At 38.1% G+C, this 21927-nt stretch overlaps 2 protein-coding genes across 6 annotated transcripts; both read left to right on the top strand.

Annotated features, from left to right (window-relative positions):
- Positions 1-8682: 8682 nt before the first annotated feature.
- LOC133778763 (uncharacterized) lies at positions 8683-12837 on the top strand. Of its 4 annotated transcripts, XM_062218785.1 has the most exons (6): positions 8683-8862; positions 8978-9060; positions 9312-9463; positions 10098-11014; positions 11147-11698; positions 12283-12837. In XM_062218785.1, exons 4-6 carry the CDS (start codon positions 10109-10111, stop codon positions 12391-12393), a joined length of 1569 nt encoding a protein of 522 aa, XP_062074769.1. In that variant the 5' UTR covers positions 8683-8862; positions 8978-9060; positions 9312-9463; positions 10098-10108; the 3' UTR covers positions 12394-12837. The 4 variants fall into 4 exon arrangements, with proteins under 4 accessions (XP_062074769.1, XP_062074768.1, XP_062074771.1 ...); XM_062218784.1 differs by lacking the exon at positions 8978-9060; XM_062218787.1 differs by lacking the exon at positions 9312-9463.
- Positions 12838-15457: 2620 nt separating this feature from the next.
- LOC133778762 (trihelix transcription factor GTL1) lies at positions 15458-20307 on the top strand. 2 transcript variants are annotated; one of them, XM_062218783.1, is made up of 3 exons: positions 15458-16643; positions 17574-19149; positions 19277-19573. In XM_062218783.1, the coding sequence occupies exons 1-3, from the start codon at positions 16312-16314 to the stop codon at positions 19286-19288; spliced, it is 1920 nt and encodes a 639-aa protein (XP_062074767.1). In that variant the 5' UTR covers positions 15458-16311; the 3' UTR covers positions 19289-19573. The 2 variants fall into 2 exon arrangements, with proteins under 2 accessions (XP_062074767.1, XP_062074766.1); XM_062218782.1 differs by having other exon boundaries at positions 15471-16643; positions 19273-20307.
- Positions 20308-21927: the final 1620 nt, after the last annotated feature.

The following is a 21927-nucleotide window of genomic DNA, read 5'->3' as shown; positions in this document are numbered from 1 at the left end:
GCAAGCATAAACAATATAGTCATTTGGATAAACAAAGTTTTGATTAATAATAACATCTTTGCATAAATACCCACAACTACATATTAGGGTTCATGGATAACTTCAACTTAAATAGAGTTTATCTTAGCAATCAAGAGTTCAGCCATGGTTAAGCACAATACAAAAGGCAAAGGTTCAAAAACAAGGAAAGAAAAGGTAAAAGAATCAAGCCAAATGATGTCTCATATTGGTCATCCTCTTTCATTCGTCTATGTAGTATTATCTCCTTCTCCCTTGTGTTGTGAGCTTCTTTCTTCCAAAAATGGTTGTCAACTATTGATTATTCTCATCACCAGTCACACCTTTATCTATTGGGAAATTGAGTTTTTATGCTTAATGGGGTGGTGTAATTCAAAAAAAAATACTAGGCATTTTTATCATTTCAAAATGATGCCAAAAGTTTTGACTACCCAAAATGCCTCTGCCACAATCCCCCCAATTCCTTTTGCTTCTCCTTTCTCTCTATCACTCTCTCGGTTCATCTCCCCCCCGCCTGACTAACCAAAACCCAGGGTGCATCGAAACCCCGTCGAAGCCCCCGTGTTGCCACCGTCGAAGCCCCCTGTCCCTCATCTCTCAATCTCGCTCAAAGATTCTCCCTCTCGCCTCTCGCCTCTCGCCGTCCCTTGTCCCTTGTCTCCCTCTCGACGTCTCTCGCTCGCCGTCCCTCGGCTCTTAATATCTACCAAAACCCAGGGCCTCTGGGTTCGAGTTTCTCCCTCTCCACGAGCTCATCTTGTCCCTCTCGTTTGACATTACAAAGGTAACCTCTTATTTTTTATTACATTCAATTTGTGTTTGTAGTGTTATATTTTAGGATTGTTTGTGTCTAGTTTTGGGTTCGAATCTGGTTTGTTAATGTATGGATTAGTATGGTGTTGACCCTCGATTTGGCAAATGAGATAATAACCAAGAGTTTAATCTAATGGTAAAGAATAAACACAGACGATTTATAGTGGTTCGGCCCCAATGAATGGTAATGACCTACGTCCACTTAGTGCTATTATTAATATTGAATCTCACTGCCGTGATCAAAGAACTATGGTTTTTGAGTTTCACAAGCCTTAGGAGAATTACAATTTTTTGGTGGATAATCTCTCTCTCTCTCTCTCTCTCTCTCTCTCTCTCTCTCTCTCTCTCTCTCTCTCTCTCTCTCTCTCTCTCTCAGTATTCAGGAAAAAGATTAAAAGGTCAAAAGTCCATTCATTGAGCTCTTTCATGCATATTTATAGGCACAATGGGGTTACATGGGGTATTGGGTCTTAACTATCCTTAATATCCGTGTATCAAGGCAATAAAGAGGAAATAATCAACGTAGTTATTACAAGATTACAATCTTTTACGGAAATAAACTGAATCATACGACCAGTCTGGTCGTATCTAATCATGAGGTTTGACGAAACAATGTGTAGCTGGTCGATAGTCGAACATCATCTCCTTATTTCGACTCTGTCACGTCATCAGTAGCCATTTTTGGGTAAACATTTGCCCCACAAGTTTACTTTACTGCGACCAGCATAAAGTAAACTTAAGAAACTAATCCTTCACATGCCCCACCAAATCTGTCAGAGCCGCCCGTGCCTTCTCGAAAAAGGTAATTAATCATGTCTAATCAAGTCTTTTCGGTTTCCCAAAAACTTGTCTGACGGCTATTACACTTCCCCATACTTTGAAAAATAATTCCATGATTGCCTCTTTTATGGTGTCACAGTCACTTTAAAATAATACATAAAGATCACATTTTTACTTTTTACTTTTCACTCGCCTTCTCTTCTTTAAGAACTCTGAAGAACTTCGACCATCAGAGCCAAGAAAATCCCATAAGCTCCCGCTACTGATCTAAGGAGCTTTCGCTCAGACACTCCAAATGTTCGTGTTCATACTCCACCTTTCATCCAAGTAAGCTTTTCGAACCTTTTTGTCATTTGAGTTGCCATGCAAAATCGTTTTTTATTTGTTTTGTATCTGAGTTCTTGACTGTTCTTGATCGAAACCGTCGTGGGGTAAATGGGCATTTTGATCGATGTTTGACAGGGTAGTGAAATAAAGTTTCATAGGAGTTAGGAGTCAGTTTGATAGTCGAGATTGTAGATTTAGGGCGTAAAATCGAATTAAATTCGATTTTTAAGCTAGCTGAAAAACTGGGTTTTTCTCGCCCTCTCGAAGTCGAAAAAGTTTTCTTTAAAAAACTTTTTACTTTCGCTTTTTAATCTGTTTCTCAAACTGCTCGTAAGAAACTTAGTGTTTTTGCTAAAATGTTGTTGGCCGTATAAAACCTTAACTTCTATACGCGAGCAACGTTATTCTCACTTTCAACACAAGTTTCTAGGCTCCAAGTTCTCATCTCCCCTTTTCTGTTCGCAGATTTTCATGCAAGATCCGTGGGGAGGTGAGAGACCAATTGACGACGACCTGCTCGCACAACTGCTCATGGACGAAGAACAGCTGTCATTACTTATTCCAGGCATCCCTTTTTCTCGAATTCCACCTAACAGACCTCACTCAAACCCTTCAGACATGGGTAGAGTAAAATCCATTGCCTAGAAAAAGAAATCATCAAAACCTTCTGCAAACCAACCTACTTCTCATGCGGAAATTCCCTCGACCAGCGGTAGAGCTAAGACTACTCTCGAGCCAGGAATCCAAGCTCAAGCCCAACTCAGAAATGTCATTCGACCAGATGTCGAATAGTACGTCGCCCCTCCTAGTCGAGTAACGACTAGGATGATTACCAATTATATCAAGAAGTACGGGCTTCCTGGGGTGATGCTAGTCCAACCCACCAGAGACCAACGGGCGAATCTGCCTGGAGGCGCATATAGCGCCTGGTCGAGGTATCACATCGAGGCAAGAGCGATCCTGCCTCTCCATCCTTTCTTCCAAGGAGTGGCCAATTATTTTGGGGTTGCTCCTTTCCAAATAACCCCAAATGGGTATAAAATGCTCTCTGCACTCTATATCCTTTATAGTCATAAGAAGTGGTCGGTCCCCATGCCACATGAGGTCAACTACCTGTTCGACCTAAAATCCAACCCCAACCAAGAAAACACGGGGTTCTTCCATTTCTACCACCAGGAAACGACCCACACTTTCCTGAGTGACACCACTTTTATATCTAACGTGGGGAAGTACCATCTAGAGTACTTTCTGACTACCAATATGATCGCTAACAACCTGACCTTCACACAAGGAGGTAATATCTTTGCACCCCTGGTCGTTTATTATTTTCTTTTGATTCTTCCTGCATTTCCCTTAGAGATTTAATGCATTTCAGGCCCATGGCTGCGACTAGCTCCTACTCCAGACATGGAAGTCCGATCAGCCCTCCTGCCAGCATGACTGACATAGAGAAAAGCGTCAAACAACTAGTCACAGAGGCCAATCTAAGGCTGGTCGACCTTCTGGCACCTCACCAGGATATGAGGGAATCTACCGCGGGGAGTGCCACCGGCACTGAATTCTCCGAGCAACAACAAGATGTGTCACAACCTCCAATGAGGAGGGCAACATGTGTGACCATCAACGAACCAACCGGTGCCCCGCGACCTATTGCTGCATTGGCCCCTCCAGGGAAAGGCAAGAAGAAGGCCTCAGAGCCTATTCTTGAGTCGTCGGATGAGAACGATACTGATTTTTCGCTTTCAGATAGTCTACCTATTCCCTGTCACCTTTTCGACGGGGATGGCAACTTTAAATACACACCTGCTTTAAATTCAGACTTCTTCAGGCAGAGAGTGAGTGTAGCACTAGTAAAGTAAATAATGTAGCCACCAGTAATTATAGCTCGGGTATTATACTTTTAATTTCTCTGCCCTTGTTTCCTAAACTTAGCAAGCTCATTTTATTATATTGCCTGATTATTCGCTTGTTTCTTCTTTGCAGACATGCCTACCGAATGAGCTTTTGACTTATACGCCAAATCAGCGAACAAGAAAAAATCCCATAAGCGCCAGTCTGGGGAGGGCTGTAGCAATCCCCCCGCAAAGAAATCTCAAACAGAAGACCCTCATGCGCCTACTCCCACATAAGAGACAACTCCTCCACCAGGACCTGCCAGAGATGCAACTCTGCCGCCTCCAATAAATCTAGACCCCCCGTCTCCGGTCGGACAGACTCCTCCACCAGCTTCAGCCGACCTTACGCCTCCAACGTCCACTGTCCAGCAGCCGGCTGGTCGCCGAGAAGAAGCCTCAGGAGATGACCTCACGGGTGTGGTGCTTAATTCAGCCAAAGATAGGGTATCCAGAATAACAAAGCACCATCGTAGCTGGGAGGCGATTCAGGAGACTGGCTCTATGGCGATTGATCAAGTCTTCAACATCGCACTGAATGAAGTGCTTGCCGTAAGTTTCTTTCTTTATTGTACTTTATGAATTTTCTCGCCAATTCGACCCTACTAATAGCTTTATCTCTTTCTGATCGCAGGGAGTTCTTACCATGACTTCTGGCTGGCGATGCTCGCAGACGCTGACCGCTCAATTCGAAAAGAGGCTTAGCGATCAGCTTAGTGCTGCTGAGGCTCGATACCCTGAGCAACTCAAGGCGACTGAAGCTACTCATGCCGAGTAGCTGAAGGTAGTTGAGGTAAAGCATTCTAAGGCTCTTAAGGAAGCTGAGGCGAAGCACACCGAGGCCCTTAAGGAAGCTGAGGCGAAGCACCTCGAGGTGCTGCAAGTGATCGAGGCCAAGCTCGCTTCTCTTGAAGAAGAGTTGAAAAAGAAGGAGGCGAGTATTGCCAAGATCACTGCATCTAAGGAGCAGTACAAGGATACCTCGCTCATAAATTACCGAGAAGCCCACAAGCTTCAAGCTGAGTTGGAGATAAGCCGCAAAGAAGTTACTGCACTGGAGGATGAGAATGCCCGCAATCTTGAAGACTACGAAGGGGCGGCATTCGAGTGCTTTTACTTGTTATGAAAAAACAACCCCAATGCTACTTTCTCCTATCTTCCAGACCATATCAGGGAGGCAGAGCTAGCTAGGTGTGTTTCTCGTATGGAAGAAGAAACAATTCCAAGGTCTCCAGAGATTTCTTTAGCAACCGGTATCGAGGGCGCTTGAGAAGAGGCTGGAGATACAGTCGATCAGCAGCAAAAGAAATCGCCACAGGACCCCCCGGCTACCTCATAATTTTATCTTTTTATTTTTTAATTATATTGTACAAATCCTCCATGATCTCAATGGTGTAAAACAATTAACACAAAGAGTAAAGAATCACCCCACGCTCTATAGCTGCTGCAGCTACATGGGTACAAGGTGTGCCTATGAGCTGAAATACCCCACATGAGCATGATTTCGTCATCAAATTCACCTCAGCATCGCTGTCTACACCAGTTACATGAAACTCGAATTGGCCAAGGGCATAGACATTCATGAACCTTCTTTTGGCTGCATTGTTCGATACATCTGCCTCCATCAGGGTGGATAATTTGGTGGTAGTCTTCTCTGTCACACTACGTCGTTCAGAAAACCAAGACTGTAGTGTGAACTGAATGAATTCCAAAAAAAATGTAATTGGAAAGGTTCTTGCATCCTTGGTCTTGATGTTGAAGCTTTCAGCATAGATTCTTGTCATTATATTGTATCGTTTTCCAGGAAAGAAAGTGTAATGACCCAACTATTTCTAAGACCTTGGACCATTAGATCTACTATACATAGCTACTATTTGGGAAAGGTACATAAGAAATAATATAACTTTATTAAATCTCAAAATATTGTATCAACTACATAATAATAAAAAATATGGCATGGGTACTCATTGTTTAAAACATAAAACATAATTTTAAACTAAAGAAAATTATTTACAAAACTAAATGCGGAAAAAACATGATTTAAAAGACTAAAAATAAATAACTTCATCCTCGGTCGACACGTAGTCCACACATTCCATCCATCCTCAACACACAAGTCAAGCTACCAAGAATCCTTCCGCCTTCCATATATCATTTTCTTGCATCACACTAAAAAATAAAGGAATGAGCCTAATGCCCAGCAAGGAAAACCTACTAATAACATACATCATATATCATAAGTATAAAACTACATCATAAACATAAACTATAAAACATATACCATATATCATAAGCATACACTACAAAACATATACCATATAGGACTACAATATTAATGGTCATTAACTCATTAACATGGCATGCGATAAACCAAACTAGAAAAAAACACAAATACAATTAGCTGAAAAACTAGAAAAAAAAATCAACAAGCATGTGTCGAGGATGCCATCGAGTATGAATTGTGAGAATGCACATAACCATCGAGTAGGCATTGAATAACATCGATCATGCATGAAATAGTTAGAATGCACATTACCATCGAGCTTGCATCGAGCAGGTATTGAGTAACCATTGAGCAAACATGCAACCGTAAAAAATGATGGGCCATCGAGCCTACATCGAGCAGGCATCGAGCATGCACGAAATAGTGAGAATGCACATTACCATCGAGCTTGCATTGAGCAAGTATCGAGTAACAATCGAGCAAGCATGCAATCGTAATAAATGATGTGCCATCTAGCCTACATGAAATAGTGAGAATGCACATTACCATCGAGTAGGTATCGAGTAACCATTGAGCACAACATGCAACTAGAAAAAATGATGTGCCATCGAGCCTGCATCGAGCAGGCATCGAGCAACCATCGAGCACAACTCAATCCCAAAAAATTTCCAGAAAACACAGATCGACAAAAAACAAAAAAATATGTGCAAATATTGCTTAGATCTATTCGAAATGCCCAAAAAGTTTAAAGGAAACATCACTAATCTAAGTATTTAAGAAAAAATTGCTTACCCATAAGATTTTTCTCCAAGATTCCCCGACCCTTACTTTGGTCTTGATATCTACAAATGGCTTCCTTCGTAGGGGGTTGCTCGACTTTTGGTAGTGCTAGGATCTCTACTGTGGTGCTCTTAGTGGCGGTGTGAGGAGAGGTGAGTGAAAGAGAGTGAGGAAGAAACGAGAAGAAGGAAGAGAAGAGGAAATAGATGAGAGAGTTGTGATAGGGGTATTTTCGGTATGCTAAAAAGAATTGGCATTATTTTGAAATGATAAAAATGCCTAGCATAATTTTGAATTACACCACCCCATTAAGCATAAAAACTCAAATTTCCCTATCTATTTGGGTTTGAAAGTGTGTATTGATGAAGATGATTCTCTTTCTTAGAGTTTTTTTTTTCTCAATTAGGAAAAATACCCATTTTCTTCTCTTGCCCCTTGCACATGACCTAATCTTGGTAAAGTGAATGGATTGATTAAGCAACTCCACCTCATTTAAAGAAAATTCTCACTCAGCCACATCATTTAAATTTACACCAAATGCAGCTTTGTTATGAAAATTATGCTGCAGCAAAAACTGGGTTTCTATCACAAAAATTTCACACTTAATTAGTTGTTAACTTCCAATCAAAAATATCTTTAACATACACAAAATAATTTCTTAACATTCTCAAAGTATTTCCCATCTTTCTTCAGCAACAATGAACACAAAAACAACAAAAAACAATTATACAAAAATAAAATACAATAAAACTTGAACTAGCACAATTATCACACAAAACACTATCATTTACTTCAATTTAATAGTTCAAAAGCATATTAGATAGTTATAAGTAGTTTATCCCTTAGACCTTTTTAAAGAAGGTCGTATTACTAACATGTTTACTACCATTGTGGATAATATATAGAGGTTCAAGTATTCTTTAAGGCATAATATTGAATTTTGAGAATGCTTATTGAATTAGAATAAGTTTGACCGCATTCTAAGAAAGTGAATCTTTTTAGCTTACATATTTCAACAAAATCTATGATTGGTTCGACAAACATTTTCATACCTAATCTAAAAGGATGTTATCTAACTGCATTTTAAGTAAATGTAGTAAAATCTGACATTTTGACCCTTTTACTTTTTTAGGTTACAATTGTGAAATTTACACTTTCAAATATTTTATTTGATCTAGTATGTTAATAAATTGCAAATATGGTCCAAATAATAAATGTCATAATGCATTTCAAATCTTCCTAACCATTATCCCAATGCTACAATAATTATTACTAAGAAGAATGCCCATGTTGTAACAACTCCACCTAGAAGGTAAAGGGTTAATTTTGTCACACATCTAGATCTCGATTTTTCATTTATATACGTAACTAATGTATTTCCTTCGGAAATTTATCATAGGAATAATAATAATAAAAAATTAATCATACTAGAACCACGATGAGTTAAAAAAAATATTTCCAAACTAAGTCCAAAAAATTTCCTTAAGTAAGAATCGTTGGATCACCACTTATTCAATAAATAAATAAAATAACTAAGAATCTTATTAGTTGAAACTTCTGCTTATTTCGGTAGGAATTTTTCACCCTAATTTCTTCTTCATCAAATCGTTTTTAATCCATAGATAGGAGCATACTCTTGATCAAAATTATGAGGAGTACTACTTGATTATTTCTACAGTTCCAATTCACAATTTTTTTATATTATTTTTTTTCCACCCTATTTTTGTAAAAAAAGAACAAATCTATATATTTAATTTTTTTTTAAGTATTTTTGTAATTTCCTATAATGGATAAGAGCCCATTTAGAATGAAATTTAAATCAAATGGGCTTATTGAGGAAGAGGGAAAGCCATGTAACTGAAAAAGAAAAGAAAAAAAACTGTCTTCGGTGGCCTTTGGAAATGGACCAATAGATTTGAGCCACCGCCACCGGAAGAAGGCAAGGCACCGTCTGTTTTGTATTTCCGACGGGGAGGGGAGTGGGGTTGCTTCGGTTGTCCCAACTCCCAAATCATTTTCACTGAAAAGGTAAACCTTTCTCTTTCGTCACTATCACTTTTTTCATTTTCAATTTCTCAAAACTAAGTAAAAATCCCAGATTTCCCCATATCCTAAGCCTAACCACTGACCCCCTTTGCCTTAGCGGCTTACCCCAAACAAACTCCTACCCGCCGCCCAGGCCATCGCACTCTCAGCTCCCAAAGTCCATGAATAACAAGACTCGCAGTATGTTGTTGCATTACTTTCTCAAGACTCCATGGATAACATTGTTTATAGCACTATCTTTATTCTTTTATGCATGCTCACGTTTTCACCTGCTATTATTGTTTTTAAAATTGTTAAATGAAAGATGGGTTTTTTATTATTTTATTGTTACTAAATTCATTCGATTCAACTCAGCTTTGTTATGCTTTTTAGAGTTTGGTTTTAATTCTATACGAGTTACTCACTGATTCTTTCATGCTTTTGTGTAATAGATTATAGAAAATGAAGGAAATTACTACACTTGGATTTGACTCTTACTTATGATGGAGAGGAGAGAGCTATGAATATGAATTGTGTCTAAGTCTAACAACAACTCAGCTTAGAGACATTAGCTCTTGCTGTTGTTCCAAACTGTAACAAATAGGTGCATTTCCTCTCCACAAACATCCCTCTATATATGCATGCATATGTTTCTTTTTCGTTTTCTTGCCTTAACTTACTACTGACAGTAAACAGTAATACATTACATATTTACATGGTCAAATCAATCAACCTCTGTGAAGAGTTGCATACCACTCCTAGTTGATCAACTTGTCGTGTACTATATATTCATTTGGTCATCAACCTCTTATTTCGTTTTATTATCATACTCATTCTTCGAATATATATTTATGTATGTGTTTTGTTCACATGTATTCTAATTTGTTAGTTTCGTTTTATATTTTGTGAGAACTAAAATTACACATCCACAGTTCTTTTTTTTCCTCTCATGTCTGGTTACTTTTCTATCTTGCGAGTTGGGATTGTTAGAAAATCTAAAATCTGCTTCTGATTCTGAAGTGCGCTTTTTAACGATGATTGTTAGAAAATCGACTTTATAAGTATATTTTCAATGTGGGTTTTTCATAATTGGCTTTAAAAGTGCACTTTGAAATCTGGTTAAATGAGCAACTTCTTGTATTCCCACGAATTTTTAAGTTGCTTGTAATGAATTTGATACTAGAAGTATAGCTAAAGTTGCTTCTTAATCTACTTCTATTTGCTTTTTTTTTTTGTAGTATGAAAGCTGATGGTGATGAATATGACGACCACACCTACAAGCATTAAACATGATCATAGCTTCTTAAGGTCCAGAAGTCGTCGATGGCGCCAGAGCAGCATGGGCACTGCTGTCGTGGCTGTTGCAGCACTCCTAATTGCCACCACTGCTTGGCTTTCTCTTGTCTTCTCTGGTACCACCACCCGCTGTTGGCACCGCTTGAAGGACTGGGAAGCCACCCCTCATTCTCTTCTTTGGAACAAACGACATTATGATGTAATGTCTCTATTGCCTCCGCCTCTACTGCCATCCCCACCTCCACCTCCTCCGTATCCAGAACTCACCCTTAAGCACATTGTCTTTGGCATTGCTGGTTCATCGCAACTCTGGAAACGTCGCAAGGAATACGTGAGGCTCTGGTGGCGTCCCAACGATATGCGTGGCCATGTATGGTTGGAAGAGGCAGTGCCCTCTGAGGACAGTGATGATTTATTGCCCCCAATTATGGTATCTGAAGACATCTCTCGCTTTCGTTACACCAACCCCACCGGCCACCCTTCTGGACTCAGAATCTCTCGGATTGTGACTGAGTGCTTTCGCCTCAACTTGCCTCATGTCCGTTGGTTTGTTTTGTCTGACGATGATACCGTCTTTAATGTTGACAACCTCGTCACTGTTCTTCGCAAGTACGATCCTTCTGAGATGGTTTACATAGGCAACCCTTCCGAGAGTCATTCAGCCAATTCTTACTTCAGTCATTCCATGGCTTTTGGGGGAGGAGGAGTTGCTATTAGCTACCCTTTGGCCAAAGCGCTTTCCCGCATTCAAGATGATTGTTTAGAGAGATATCCAAAGCTCTATGGGAGTGATGATAGGCTTCATGCATGCATCACCGAGCTGGGAATACCTTTAACTAGAGAACTTGGATTCCACCAGGTACATATCTGCCATCCATTTTTCTTTTTATTTAAGTTGAGTTGTGTTATGTGTTTTGTTTTGCACTACTTTATGATGGAAGTCTTGAATTTGGTTTTGTTTTGCTATTTTTTTGAATTCTTTCGGAGCCAGTGGGATATTAGAGGCAGTGCACACGGTCTTTTATCCTCTCATCCCATTGCACCATTTCTATCAGTTCATCATGTTGAAGCAGTCGACCCTTTCTACCCTGGCTTGAGCTCTTTGGAGAGTTTGAAACTGTTTACAAAGGCAATGAAAGTTGACCCCAATAGCTTCTTACAACGATCAATTTGCTATGATCATGGTCGCCACCTTACTTTTGCAGTCTCGCTTGGTTATGTTGTTCAAGTGTTCCCCAACATTGTGCTTCCTCGTGAGTTAGAGCGCTCTGAGCAAACTTTTTCTGCTTGGAATGGCATAAGTCATAGGAATGAGTTTGATTTTGACACCAGAGATCCCTACAAATCTATTTGTAAGAAGCCTATCCTTTTTTTCTTAAAAGATGTTGGAAGGGAAGGTAATTTTTCGATAGGTTCATATGCTCGTGCCAGAGGCAAAGATGATTTAAAGAGGAAGTTTCTCTGCTTTCCTCACTTGCTTGATTTTCGCCATGTGCAAAGAATTCATGTGTTGGGGCATCCGCTAACCAAGAAGTGGCATTTGGTACGATCTTGTTCCTTTTTTTTTTAATCTCTAGGCTTTCTAAGTATAAAACTACAAATGAATAGAATAATCTTTATTCCTCAAAACTAGATAAAAATCCTGAAGATTATTACAAATGATACTAATGCATCAAATAATAATAATTTATATACTGTCAAGAATCTTGCTGTTCTAGAACTTGACCTTGGATAGTTAAAACTTCAGTAAACATTTCCAACTCAAGTCTTGATGCTTGCATGAGAGGTAGTATGATCTTAAGCCTGACAATCCAACCACTTTCTTTGCATAAGACACATAAGAAAACTAGTCCCGGGAGTCATGGAAGAGAATTGATTGGGAGATTGAGAGAGAATCAAAATGTGGAGAAGAATAGAGAGAGAGTGAAGGTGAGGAATTTAAAGAGAGTAGAATAAATGAGATTTCTAAAAGAAACAAAACAAAAATAGACTAATAGTGATCATAGGAGTTTATATAGATAGGCAAACAAACTAAACTAGTAGGAAAAGTAATTCGAACAATGTGTAAAATGATCATATTATTACTATTCCTAATAAGTTAATGTCCTTGAATTTGAACTTGGACAGGTACCGCGCAGGTTATGCTGCAAAGTGAACCAAGACAGTGAAGAAATATTAACCCTTAGAGTAGGGCAGTGTAGAAAAGGATCTTCGGGTTCTGTTGCTGATTCCATGTGAAAATCATCATATATCTCTGCTATATTTACTCTGACCCTTTCAAAAGAAAATAGATTGAGAATATGTTCTGAATTGCAGATAGCGTAGAGTGATATAGTTGTTAAAATTGATATGAAAACTAGCAGTGACATTCATTTTGTTCAATAGGAATTGCAATGAAGTTCTTTCTTCTGATTCTGCTCGTGTTTTTTGTTTTGTTGTATGTTTATATAAGTGAGAATGGTATGGTATGGTATGGTATGGTATGGTATTATGGTCTGGTAGGTTGGGTTGGGTTGGGTTGTGTTGGATTTGTGGGCTGAAAATGAAGTGCATGTGTTTGGTGATGGCTGATGTAGAAAGGAGTGGAAAGTAACTTCATTGGAATTGATTGTTGAGTATGCCATTGCCATTGCCATTGCCATTGCCATGTTATGTTAATAAATATAAATGTTCGTACTGACAGTCAGTGAATCATAAACGTCTTCATCTTCACTTGTCAGTCAAATTCTTTTTTTTTTTCTTTTGACACATATATATCGAATGTTGTTGTTGAGTGTTGACTCAAGCCAATTCCTTCCTGCTATTGGACTTGGAATCACAAGGTTATATTATTATTATTATTATACGAGTAAGTCATTAGACTAGACAGACACTATTGGTGTACTAGAATGAAGACAATGCCTAATAATTTTGGAAAGGAATCATGTGGGAGACGCATTAAATGTGCAAAGCTTCACATGAATTACATGTGATTATAACAGTTACCAATTTGATTCATTGCGTGCACTCACTCTAGTTACTCCTCCTCCTCCTCATTTTAAACTTACCTTAATAATCACGTAATGTAATGTACTATATAATCCTATAATCAGAGACTCACTCACTCACTCACGCATCAATCAACAAGGCCCAAATACTCGGCCCAACATATAATCGGCCCAGTGGAGTTGGTTTGTCCACGCACACAACCAGCTACAGCTGTACCAATCTGTTATTTCCTTGTCCATTCTTCACTGCCACGTCATTCATTTATTCATTTATTATTATCAGTATTCTTAATGAATTGAACTCCAATCATTTGAAGTAAGTTAAATTCTTCTTCTCCAAACCCTTCTGTCTATACTCCTCATCTCCTACATATCATCCTATACTATATAGTCTCTCTATACTTATATTATTATTATTATTATTAATGGCTGACATTCTCTTTAATTCATTCATCGATGATGATCATGATTATGATTTGCCACTGCCACTGCCACACATATATAATTAATTACCATCACAAATAATCTCCTTAATTATTAATTACTCCTACCCTAGCTATAGCTCCTTTTCAACAATACAATACACACAATAAATAATACCTTCTTCTTCTTCTTCTTCTTCTTCTTCTTCTTCATCGCCACCTATATATTTACTCACCAAATACTTATTAGCTGTATATATATATATATATAGAGAGAGAGAGAGTAAATGTTCATATAAATATATATATATATATATACGTACAAAAAGAAATATATAGCTATAGAGACAAACAAAAGCAAATGTATGATCCATCAGAATCAGGATTATTAAGTGTGTGTTAGACAACTACTACTACCACTGTTATGAATCATTACTAATTAATATGATGATCAATGCTCTAATATATTTGAAACTTCTTTCTCTCTCCTCATTCATATACATAACTAACTTATTAAGCAAGCATACTTCTCTGTTACTTTACTTTCAAACGTGTTTTCTAATATCATGCATTCACCTTAATTATTCCTTTTCATAATATATATATATTCTTTTTTTTTTTAAAAAAAAGAAAAAAGAAAAAAAAAGTTGTTTGTAAGTATATATTTATATAGGCGTCTGAATGTCATGGTAGACATTAAAGCGTATTAATAAAAGAAATAAATGGTGAAAAATTATGGTGGATGTGATCAGAGAGAGAGAGAGAGAGAGAGAGAGATAAGTTTAATTGGTTTAAAGAGGACATTATCATCCCATCCCAACAGCTAAGCAAATATAAAAGGTTGAGACTCCAAGGTGTCCCACGTTGTTTTAATGTGATTTAATTAAATAATAATAATAATAATAATAAAAATAAACATCCATAGAAGGAAGGAGTTGAGTTCTACCTAGCTAGCTCTTCTCTCCTAATATACCTCTTAATTATAAAAAATTAAAATTATTAAGTGGTACAGGAATTGTTCGCTGTCAATTAATAGAATGTGAGTTTTTGGCTTTTAATTAATGAAAATGGCTTTTGAATTTTGAGTGGTATTTTATTATATAATTCTTTTTTTTTTATTTATTTTTTTACTTTCCTACGGCTCCAATCACATGGGACTTATTAAGCATGTCAGATGGAGTTGGGGCCGACAACTCTGTTAAACTAAAGTCATCTGACACTATCGATCCCTTCCCTTCCCTTCCCAGCCCTAAATAACCTCTTTCTCTTACTCCTTTTCTTTCTCCTCCTTAAATATTATTCAATCTAAGTCTAGCTTAGCTACCTTCAACAAAAACCTTTTTTTTTTCCTATGTATTCTGTATGGTTACTATTAAAACTGTAAAAATGAAACAGCTAATTAATCATCATAGAAATATAGTATTATATTGTGGTTGTGGGGGTAGGAGAAAGTGGGATTGATAAGGTAATTAATTATTCTAATGATGAAATGAAAAAAAAAGAGATCAAGGCAAAGGTGTGGGAGTTTAGAATAACAATAATAATATTAGGAGAGTTTTAAGAGAGAAAATATGGAAAACTAATAAGAAAAAAAAGAGAGAGAGAGAGAGAAGTAGAGGAAGGAAGAAAGTGTACTTTGTGTATGTATAGTTGTTGTTGTTGTTGTTGTGTAGAGACACCCCACACTCATCATTTGCCCATCCCTCTTGCATGTTATATGTTATGTTATGTGATGTTGTAGAGTAGAGTATTCTTTTTTATTTTTCTCTTTTTTAATTAATTAATTATTAAATACACACATACATACACAGTCTCACAGCCGTAATAAGTTTGTTTATAGGAAAAAGGCATTAAAATATTGAAAATGGGGTAAAAATGGTTAATGGCAATTATTAGATGCAGCAAAGTGAGAGCCCCTGACACCACAGCATCTTATTATTATTATTATTATTATTATTATCTCTCTCTCTCTCATCTTTTTACTCTTTACTACTCCTATACTTATATATATATATATACCACTTTCTCTCTCTTTTCTTTTCTCTTTCTTAATCATCATCATCATCCTCATAATCGTCATCTTTCATTCTCTCTCTCTACATTTATCTCTGTCTTCCCCACAGCCCATCATCTGTTGCTGCTATCTATCTCTCTTTGCCGTAGCAACCTCGCTGGGTACCTTTCCCACAGTCATTTTCATTTTTGTGTCATAATTTTTATTTTATTTTATTTTTTTAAAAAATAAAAATAAAAGTGGGCGGTAGCAGTAAACAGCAGAGAGGAGAGAGAAGAAGGCCTCAGAACGAGACAGTAGTGCAGTACTTGATGATGATGAGGATGAATATTATGCTCTCTCTTACTACTACTTCTACTTCTACTTCTCCCTAGCTTCGCTCCTCCTCATTCTCTCTCTCTCTCTCTCTATCTCTATCTTCTTTACTGCTGCTTTTCCTTAAAAGAAGATTTTAAAAAACTCCACTCGACTGGAGTGGACTGGACTCGATCGATGGATCTCTCTCTCACCCTATAATATTCCATGCGTTTCATTCCATTTCATCCTTTTTTTCTTCTTCCAGTGGACACAGGCAAATTATTAAGCCAAACCCAAGCCCCCCATCTCTAGCGGGATTCTCTTTCTGGTCGGGTCTCTTTCTCTCGATCTCGTACAGACAGAGAATTTGGAAAATCAATTGAGCTTAATTGATAGGCGGAGGATTATTATTTCAATTATTATTAATTAGAAGGATATGCAGCACGGACTAGAAGTAGGCGGAGGAGGAGGAGGAGGAGGAGTGTCGTCGACAGAGGATACCGGTGGTGGCGGAACGGGTGAGTCGATGGAGCAAGGTGGGCAGCAGCTGCCAGTAGAAGCGGCGTCTCCCATCAGCAGCCGACCACCTGCAGCGTCTTCAGTGAATTTAGACGAGTACATGGCGATGTCGTCGGGCGGAGGAGGCGGAGGTGGTGGGAATCGATGGCCTCGCCAAGAAACATTGGCTCTTCTCAGAATTAGGTCGGAGATGGACACGGTGTTCCGCGATGCCTCACTCAAGGGTCCACTCTGGGAAGATGTGTCCAGGTATTACCTTCATCATCATCATCATCATCATCTTTATATTATCTTATATAGACGAATTAATAAAAAGGAAAAAAAGAGTTGATTTTGTTTTGTGTTGTGTGTTGTCTGGTCTGGTCTAATCTAATCAGCATCACACATATAATCATCAATCATTCCTTTCCTTTCTTTTCATTCATTCGTTCATTGTGAGGCAGTGCAGCAGTGCACATGACATGCCTTCTCTCCTCTCTTCTATCCCTTTCCATCACACTTCACGAGAGTTTAGTTTTGTTTAGTTGCGCATCTTTCTTTCTTTTTTCTTTATCCTTTCATTATTTTAAGGAAAGAGAGAGAATATAGGATAGGCTAGCTAAGGACATGAGAAGATGAGAAGCAAAGGCAAAGGCAAAGCCAAAGGCATCAATCATAATCCTTCTTCCCATGCTAGTATAGAGTAGAGTAGAGTAGAGTAGTCCCAGCTCCCAGTCCCAGTCCCAGTCCCAGATCCAGATATAGCATGAGTTGTAACCAATAACTCGCCTACTATTTCATTCCCTAGCTCCTCAATTATCTTAATTAATTATTTTAATCAAAAGAATCATTCATTGTATTTTATTTATTTTTGTGCAAATTCCAAATCCCGAGAGGATTTCTTTTCTTCTAAACCCCCCAATAATATTAATTTATTAAGCGTCTAAACACACGCGCTCCATCTCTTCCTCTCTCCCTCAATTATTATCATCATTATTTATTTATTTCCATTTTTATGCTATCGTTTTCTAGATGTTTTCGTATGGAGATGGAAGCACTCACCGCATTAATTACTTATTTTTATTTTGTCTTTATGGAAATGTAAAATGTAAAATGAGAATAATAATAATATTATAATTGTTGGTTTATGATGATTAAGACAAATTAGTCATTTGCATTAGTTTTTGTTGTTGTGTGCAGGAAACTAGCAGAGCTGGGATACAACAGGAGTGGCAAAAAATGCAAAGAAAAATTTGAAAACGTTCACAAATACTACAAACGAACCAAAGAAGGCCGCGCCGGTCGTCAAGATGGCAAAACCTACAAGTTTTTCACCGAGCTCGAGGCTCTTCATGCCACCACCGCCATCGCCACCGCCACCGCCACCGCCGCCCCCCAACCTCCTCACCACCTCCCCCCTCCTCCCTCTCTCGGAGTTGGCATCAGCAACCCAATGCCCATTTCCTCGTTCCCAGCTAATATCAACATTACTCCTCCAACTTACTCCACCATGCCGCCAACGTCCACACCGGCACCACCGCCCTCGCAGCAGCCCATTACGGCAGCTCCTGTGGCCGCCATCAGTTTCTCCTCTAACAGCTCTTCCTCATCTCCCGGCTCAGAAGACGACGAGGACGATGACGATGATGATGTTTTCGAAGGTGGGCCGTCGAACCCAGCCGTTGTAGGAAGCAGCCGCAAACGAAAAAGAGATTGGTCGAGCCGGCATGGTGCTAGTACGATGGAGTTTTTTGAGAATCTAATGAAACAGGTTATGCAAAAACAAGAGGCAATGCAGCAGAGATTCTTGGAGGTGATTGAAAAGAGAGAACAGGACAGGATGATAAGAGATGAGGCTTGGAAAAGACAAGAGATGGCTCGACTGAGTCGAGAGCACGAACTCATGGCTCAGGAGCGCACCATTTCGGCATCCAGGGATGCTGCCATTATCTCTTTTCTGCAGAAGATTACCGGCCAGACAATCCACTTGCCTGATCCTCCCCCGCCCCCACCACCTCTGAACACCACCACTGGCATCAATCCCAATGTTACTATTCATGTTCCAACCCCTACTGTGCCTCCTCCAGCGCCTGCACCGGTGGTTGCGGCGGCAGTCCCACCTGTTATAACGCAGCAGCACCACGATCAACAACAACTAGTGATTGAGCGCCGCCAATCGCCTAGTGCTGATCGATATCAAACACCTAGCAGATCTATCAGCCAACAACCGCAGCAGCAGCAGCCGCAACAGCAACAACAGGATCAGACGTTTACTGGGGGAGCAGCGTCGTCACGATGGCCGAAGCCAGAAGTTCTGGCTCTCATAAAGTTGAGAAGTGGGCTGGAATCCAAGTATCAAGAGGCAGGTCCAAAGGGACCTCTTTGGGAAGAAATTTCGGCAGAGATGCAGCGGATGGGATACAAGAGGAGCCCCAAGAGATGCAAAGAGAAATGGGAGAACATCAATAAGTACTTCAAGAAGGTCAAGGAGAGCAACAAGCAACGCCCAGAGGATGCCAAAACCTGCCCGTACTTTCACGAACTTGATGCCCTCTACCGCAAGAAGATTATTGGCAGCGGCAGCATTACACCAGCAGCACAGCTGCCCCAGCCACAACCGCCGCAGGAGCCCCAGAGCGATTTTCGAAGAGCTACTGTTGCAGCGGTTGATAATCAAGCACCAAAAACAGCACAGCCGGCTGCAGCAGCCAACATAGGAACAGAAAACAAAAGCTCTGTGGCTGCCACCAGCGGCTTCGGACAAGCAACGGGGAAGGTAAATTTAATCCCTTCTTTATGCATCATATATATACATATATTTACGTACAAGTTCATATATATATATGTGTGTGTGTGTAGAGATACTCTTTCTTTGCTGATTATTGTTTTGTATATGAAGCCAGAAGACATTGTGATGGAGTTGATGAAAGTTCATGAACAGGAGAAATGTGGTGGAGGAACACAAGCAGTGCTAGTTCCTCTAGTGAATGATTACGATAGGCTTGAGGAACTGGTAGACAGCGAGAATGAGGATGACGACGACGACGATGATGATCAAGATGACGAAGAAGACGAAGATGAAGAAGAAGAAGACATTATTATTGATCGTGCTGATGACGTAGAGAGGAAAATGGCTAATTATAAAATGCAATTCCAGAGACAAAGTACAGGGCCTTCCAATGGGGGTACTGGAAATGAGTCACCATCTTCCTTCTTGGCCATGCCCATGGTTCAATAATGATATCATCATCCATTCTTGTACCATATATATATATATATACTACTATGTATCTATCTATCTATGAGAAAATTCTAACACCCATGCCATGCCCATTTCCAGATATCATCACTACTTGAAATCCCTCGATCTCGTAACACTAACAATTCCATCCTAAATACTCATTCTTTCTATACCTTTGGAACTACGCACCACTCCTCTCCTGTCTCTTTTTTTGGGTATATACAAGAATACTCGTGCCCAAGCATCCTCAACTTCTTCTTCTTCTTCTTCCTTTTTTTGCAATTCTTGTTTTTGTTCCTTCAAGATCGGTACTATAGATATGAGTAGCTAGCTTTGCTGATGATGATGATGATGATATATATATATTTGGACGTACGTACGGCGGCCAAAGCTTGTAGTTTGAGATTTTCTTCTAATTGATTGATTGATTTATTTGTTGGTGAATAATAAAACCAGCCGTTTGAGAAGGCCAAACGGAGGGAAAGGGATTGAATTAAGTAAGAGATTTATAAGCATGCATATATATATATATATATGTATGTATATATATAATGCATGCATGCATGCACGGAAAATAAGCAGCAGCTATACTTGTTCAAACACAGTTTCAGAAACAGATAATATTTTCAGTATCTCTCTCTTCTTATTTTTTTTCCTTATGGAATTTTGTCATCATTTTCTTCTGAGCAATAATTTATTTCGAGTTAGAATGACAGTTATTATATTTGCTTTGTTCGAACGAATAATGAAAATTACTCACTGTTCAATTCTCTCTCTTAGTTAATCAAATTGTAATATGCATGGTTCGGTTGCACTGTCGCTTTCGTTGTTTTAATAATTATTAATTCTAACAGTGTATTTTTCTTTTTGACCTTTCATTTATTTTATTGACTTTTTCTATTTATTCAATCACAAATATATATATATATGATCATCAATTCTCTTCTATTTTCTTACTTTGATGAGCATGGGAATTAAGGAAAGGAATTACAGCATGAATAATAATCAATATATCTCTCCATGGCTAAATTAATAAAGATGACATAAGATTAGTGTATTTTTAATTAAGTTATAAGTATGATTAAACTATTTAGAGTAGGCAATAATACAAAAAAGTTACAAAGTCAGCGGGAGTACAGTAGTAACACTATTTGATGATCTAATTCATTGTCATTTATTATGATATATAATATATACAGAAGAAGCAGTACTCTTGGTGAGATATATATATACATATATTTCAGTACCACGTGGCAGTGGCATTATATATATATATCTGGTGACTAACTACATCGTCGACACTGCAATTAATTTCTCAAACTTTCTTTTTATAATAATGTGTAACCTGCAAAACAAACTAGCTAGCTTAGCAATATATATCTATAAATATATAGACACAATTATTTTTAATATACAAATAAAACAAATTATAGTTTTAACTGCAAACACTGTAGACTCATGCGCCGAGAATCTTATTATGAATCTCATTGGAAAAACTAAAAGGAATCCAACCGTTTGTTGTGAAGCAAAAGTAATAATGATCATCTTTTTTTAATAATAAAAAGTCTAAAAAAATGGAATAGAGTATAGTAGTAGCATATATATATATATATAAATGAAATTTTTTTTATTGGTGCTTCCTTACGGGCTATCAATATTCTTGACCTGTGAGTAGTTTTCGGTATGATTTTGTAGCTATTTAGAACATTCTACAAATTTTCAAAAATTCTGAATAATTTACAATATCGAAAACTAAGTTCAAACATGTTGTTGCACGCGTGACTAATTTTTTTATGCGCGTGGAAAACAACATGTTTGAACCTAGTTTTCGGTACTGTAAACTCTTCGGAATTTTCTAAAAATTTGCATGATGTAGTAAATAGCTACAATATACATGGCCATAAAAAAAATCGTGCCGAAAACTGTTCACGGGTCAAGAAACACAGAGAGCCCCACTGGTAGGGCTTAAAATAAAGTCCCCATAGAAAAATTGTCCTATATATATATATATAGAGGGCTAGAAAAAAAGTTATACTGATGATTTTTTTTTGTATTTTGCTATAATAAATAGTTTTTTGCACGATTTTTTATAACCGTGTATATTATACTTGTTGTAAATTTTAGAAAATTCTGAATAATTTACCGTGCCGAAAGCTAAGTTCAAACAACTTGTTTTCCAAACGTATAAAAAAAGTTAATTATGCTTGCAATACATTGTTTTTAGTACTATAAATTATTTATAATTTTCTAAAAATTTACATAATACTCTAAATTACTAGAATAAACATAGTCATAAAAAAAATCACACCACCA

The sequence above is a fragment of the Humulus lupulus genome, chromosome 5 (assembly GCF_963169125.1).
Source record: "Humulus lupulus chromosome 5, drHumLupu1.1, whole genome shotgun sequence".
Taxonomy (NCBI): Eukaryota; Viridiplantae; Streptophyta; class Magnoliopsida; order Rosales; family Cannabaceae; genus Humulus; species Humulus lupulus.
This window is presented reverse-complemented; position numbering and strand designations above follow the sequence as displayed.

Coding starts and splice junctions, on each gene's coding strand:
- LOC133778763 (XM_062218786.1), top strand. CDS start 10,109: ATGGTGATGAATATGACGACCACACCTACAAGCATTAAACATGATCAT. Junction 11,015..11,146: donor GAGAACTTGGATTCCACCAG/GTACATATCTGC, acceptor TTTCGGAGCCAG/TGGGATATTAGAGGCAGTGC. Junction 11,699..12,282: donor TAACCAAGAAGTGGCATTTG/GTACGATCTTGT, acceptor GAACTTGGACAG/GTACCGCGCAGGTTATGCTG.
- LOC133778762 (XM_062218782.1), top strand. CDS start 16,312: ATGCAGCACGGACTAGAAGTAGGCGGAGGAGGAGGAGGAGGAGGAGTG. Junction 16,644..17,573: donor CTCTGGGAAGATGTGTCCAG/GTATTACCTTCA, acceptor TGTTGTGTGCAG/GAAACTAGCAGAGCTGGGAT. Junction 19,150..19,272: donor TCGGACAAGCAACGGGGAAG/GTAAATTTAATC, acceptor TTGTATATGAAG/CCAGAAGACATTGTGATGGA.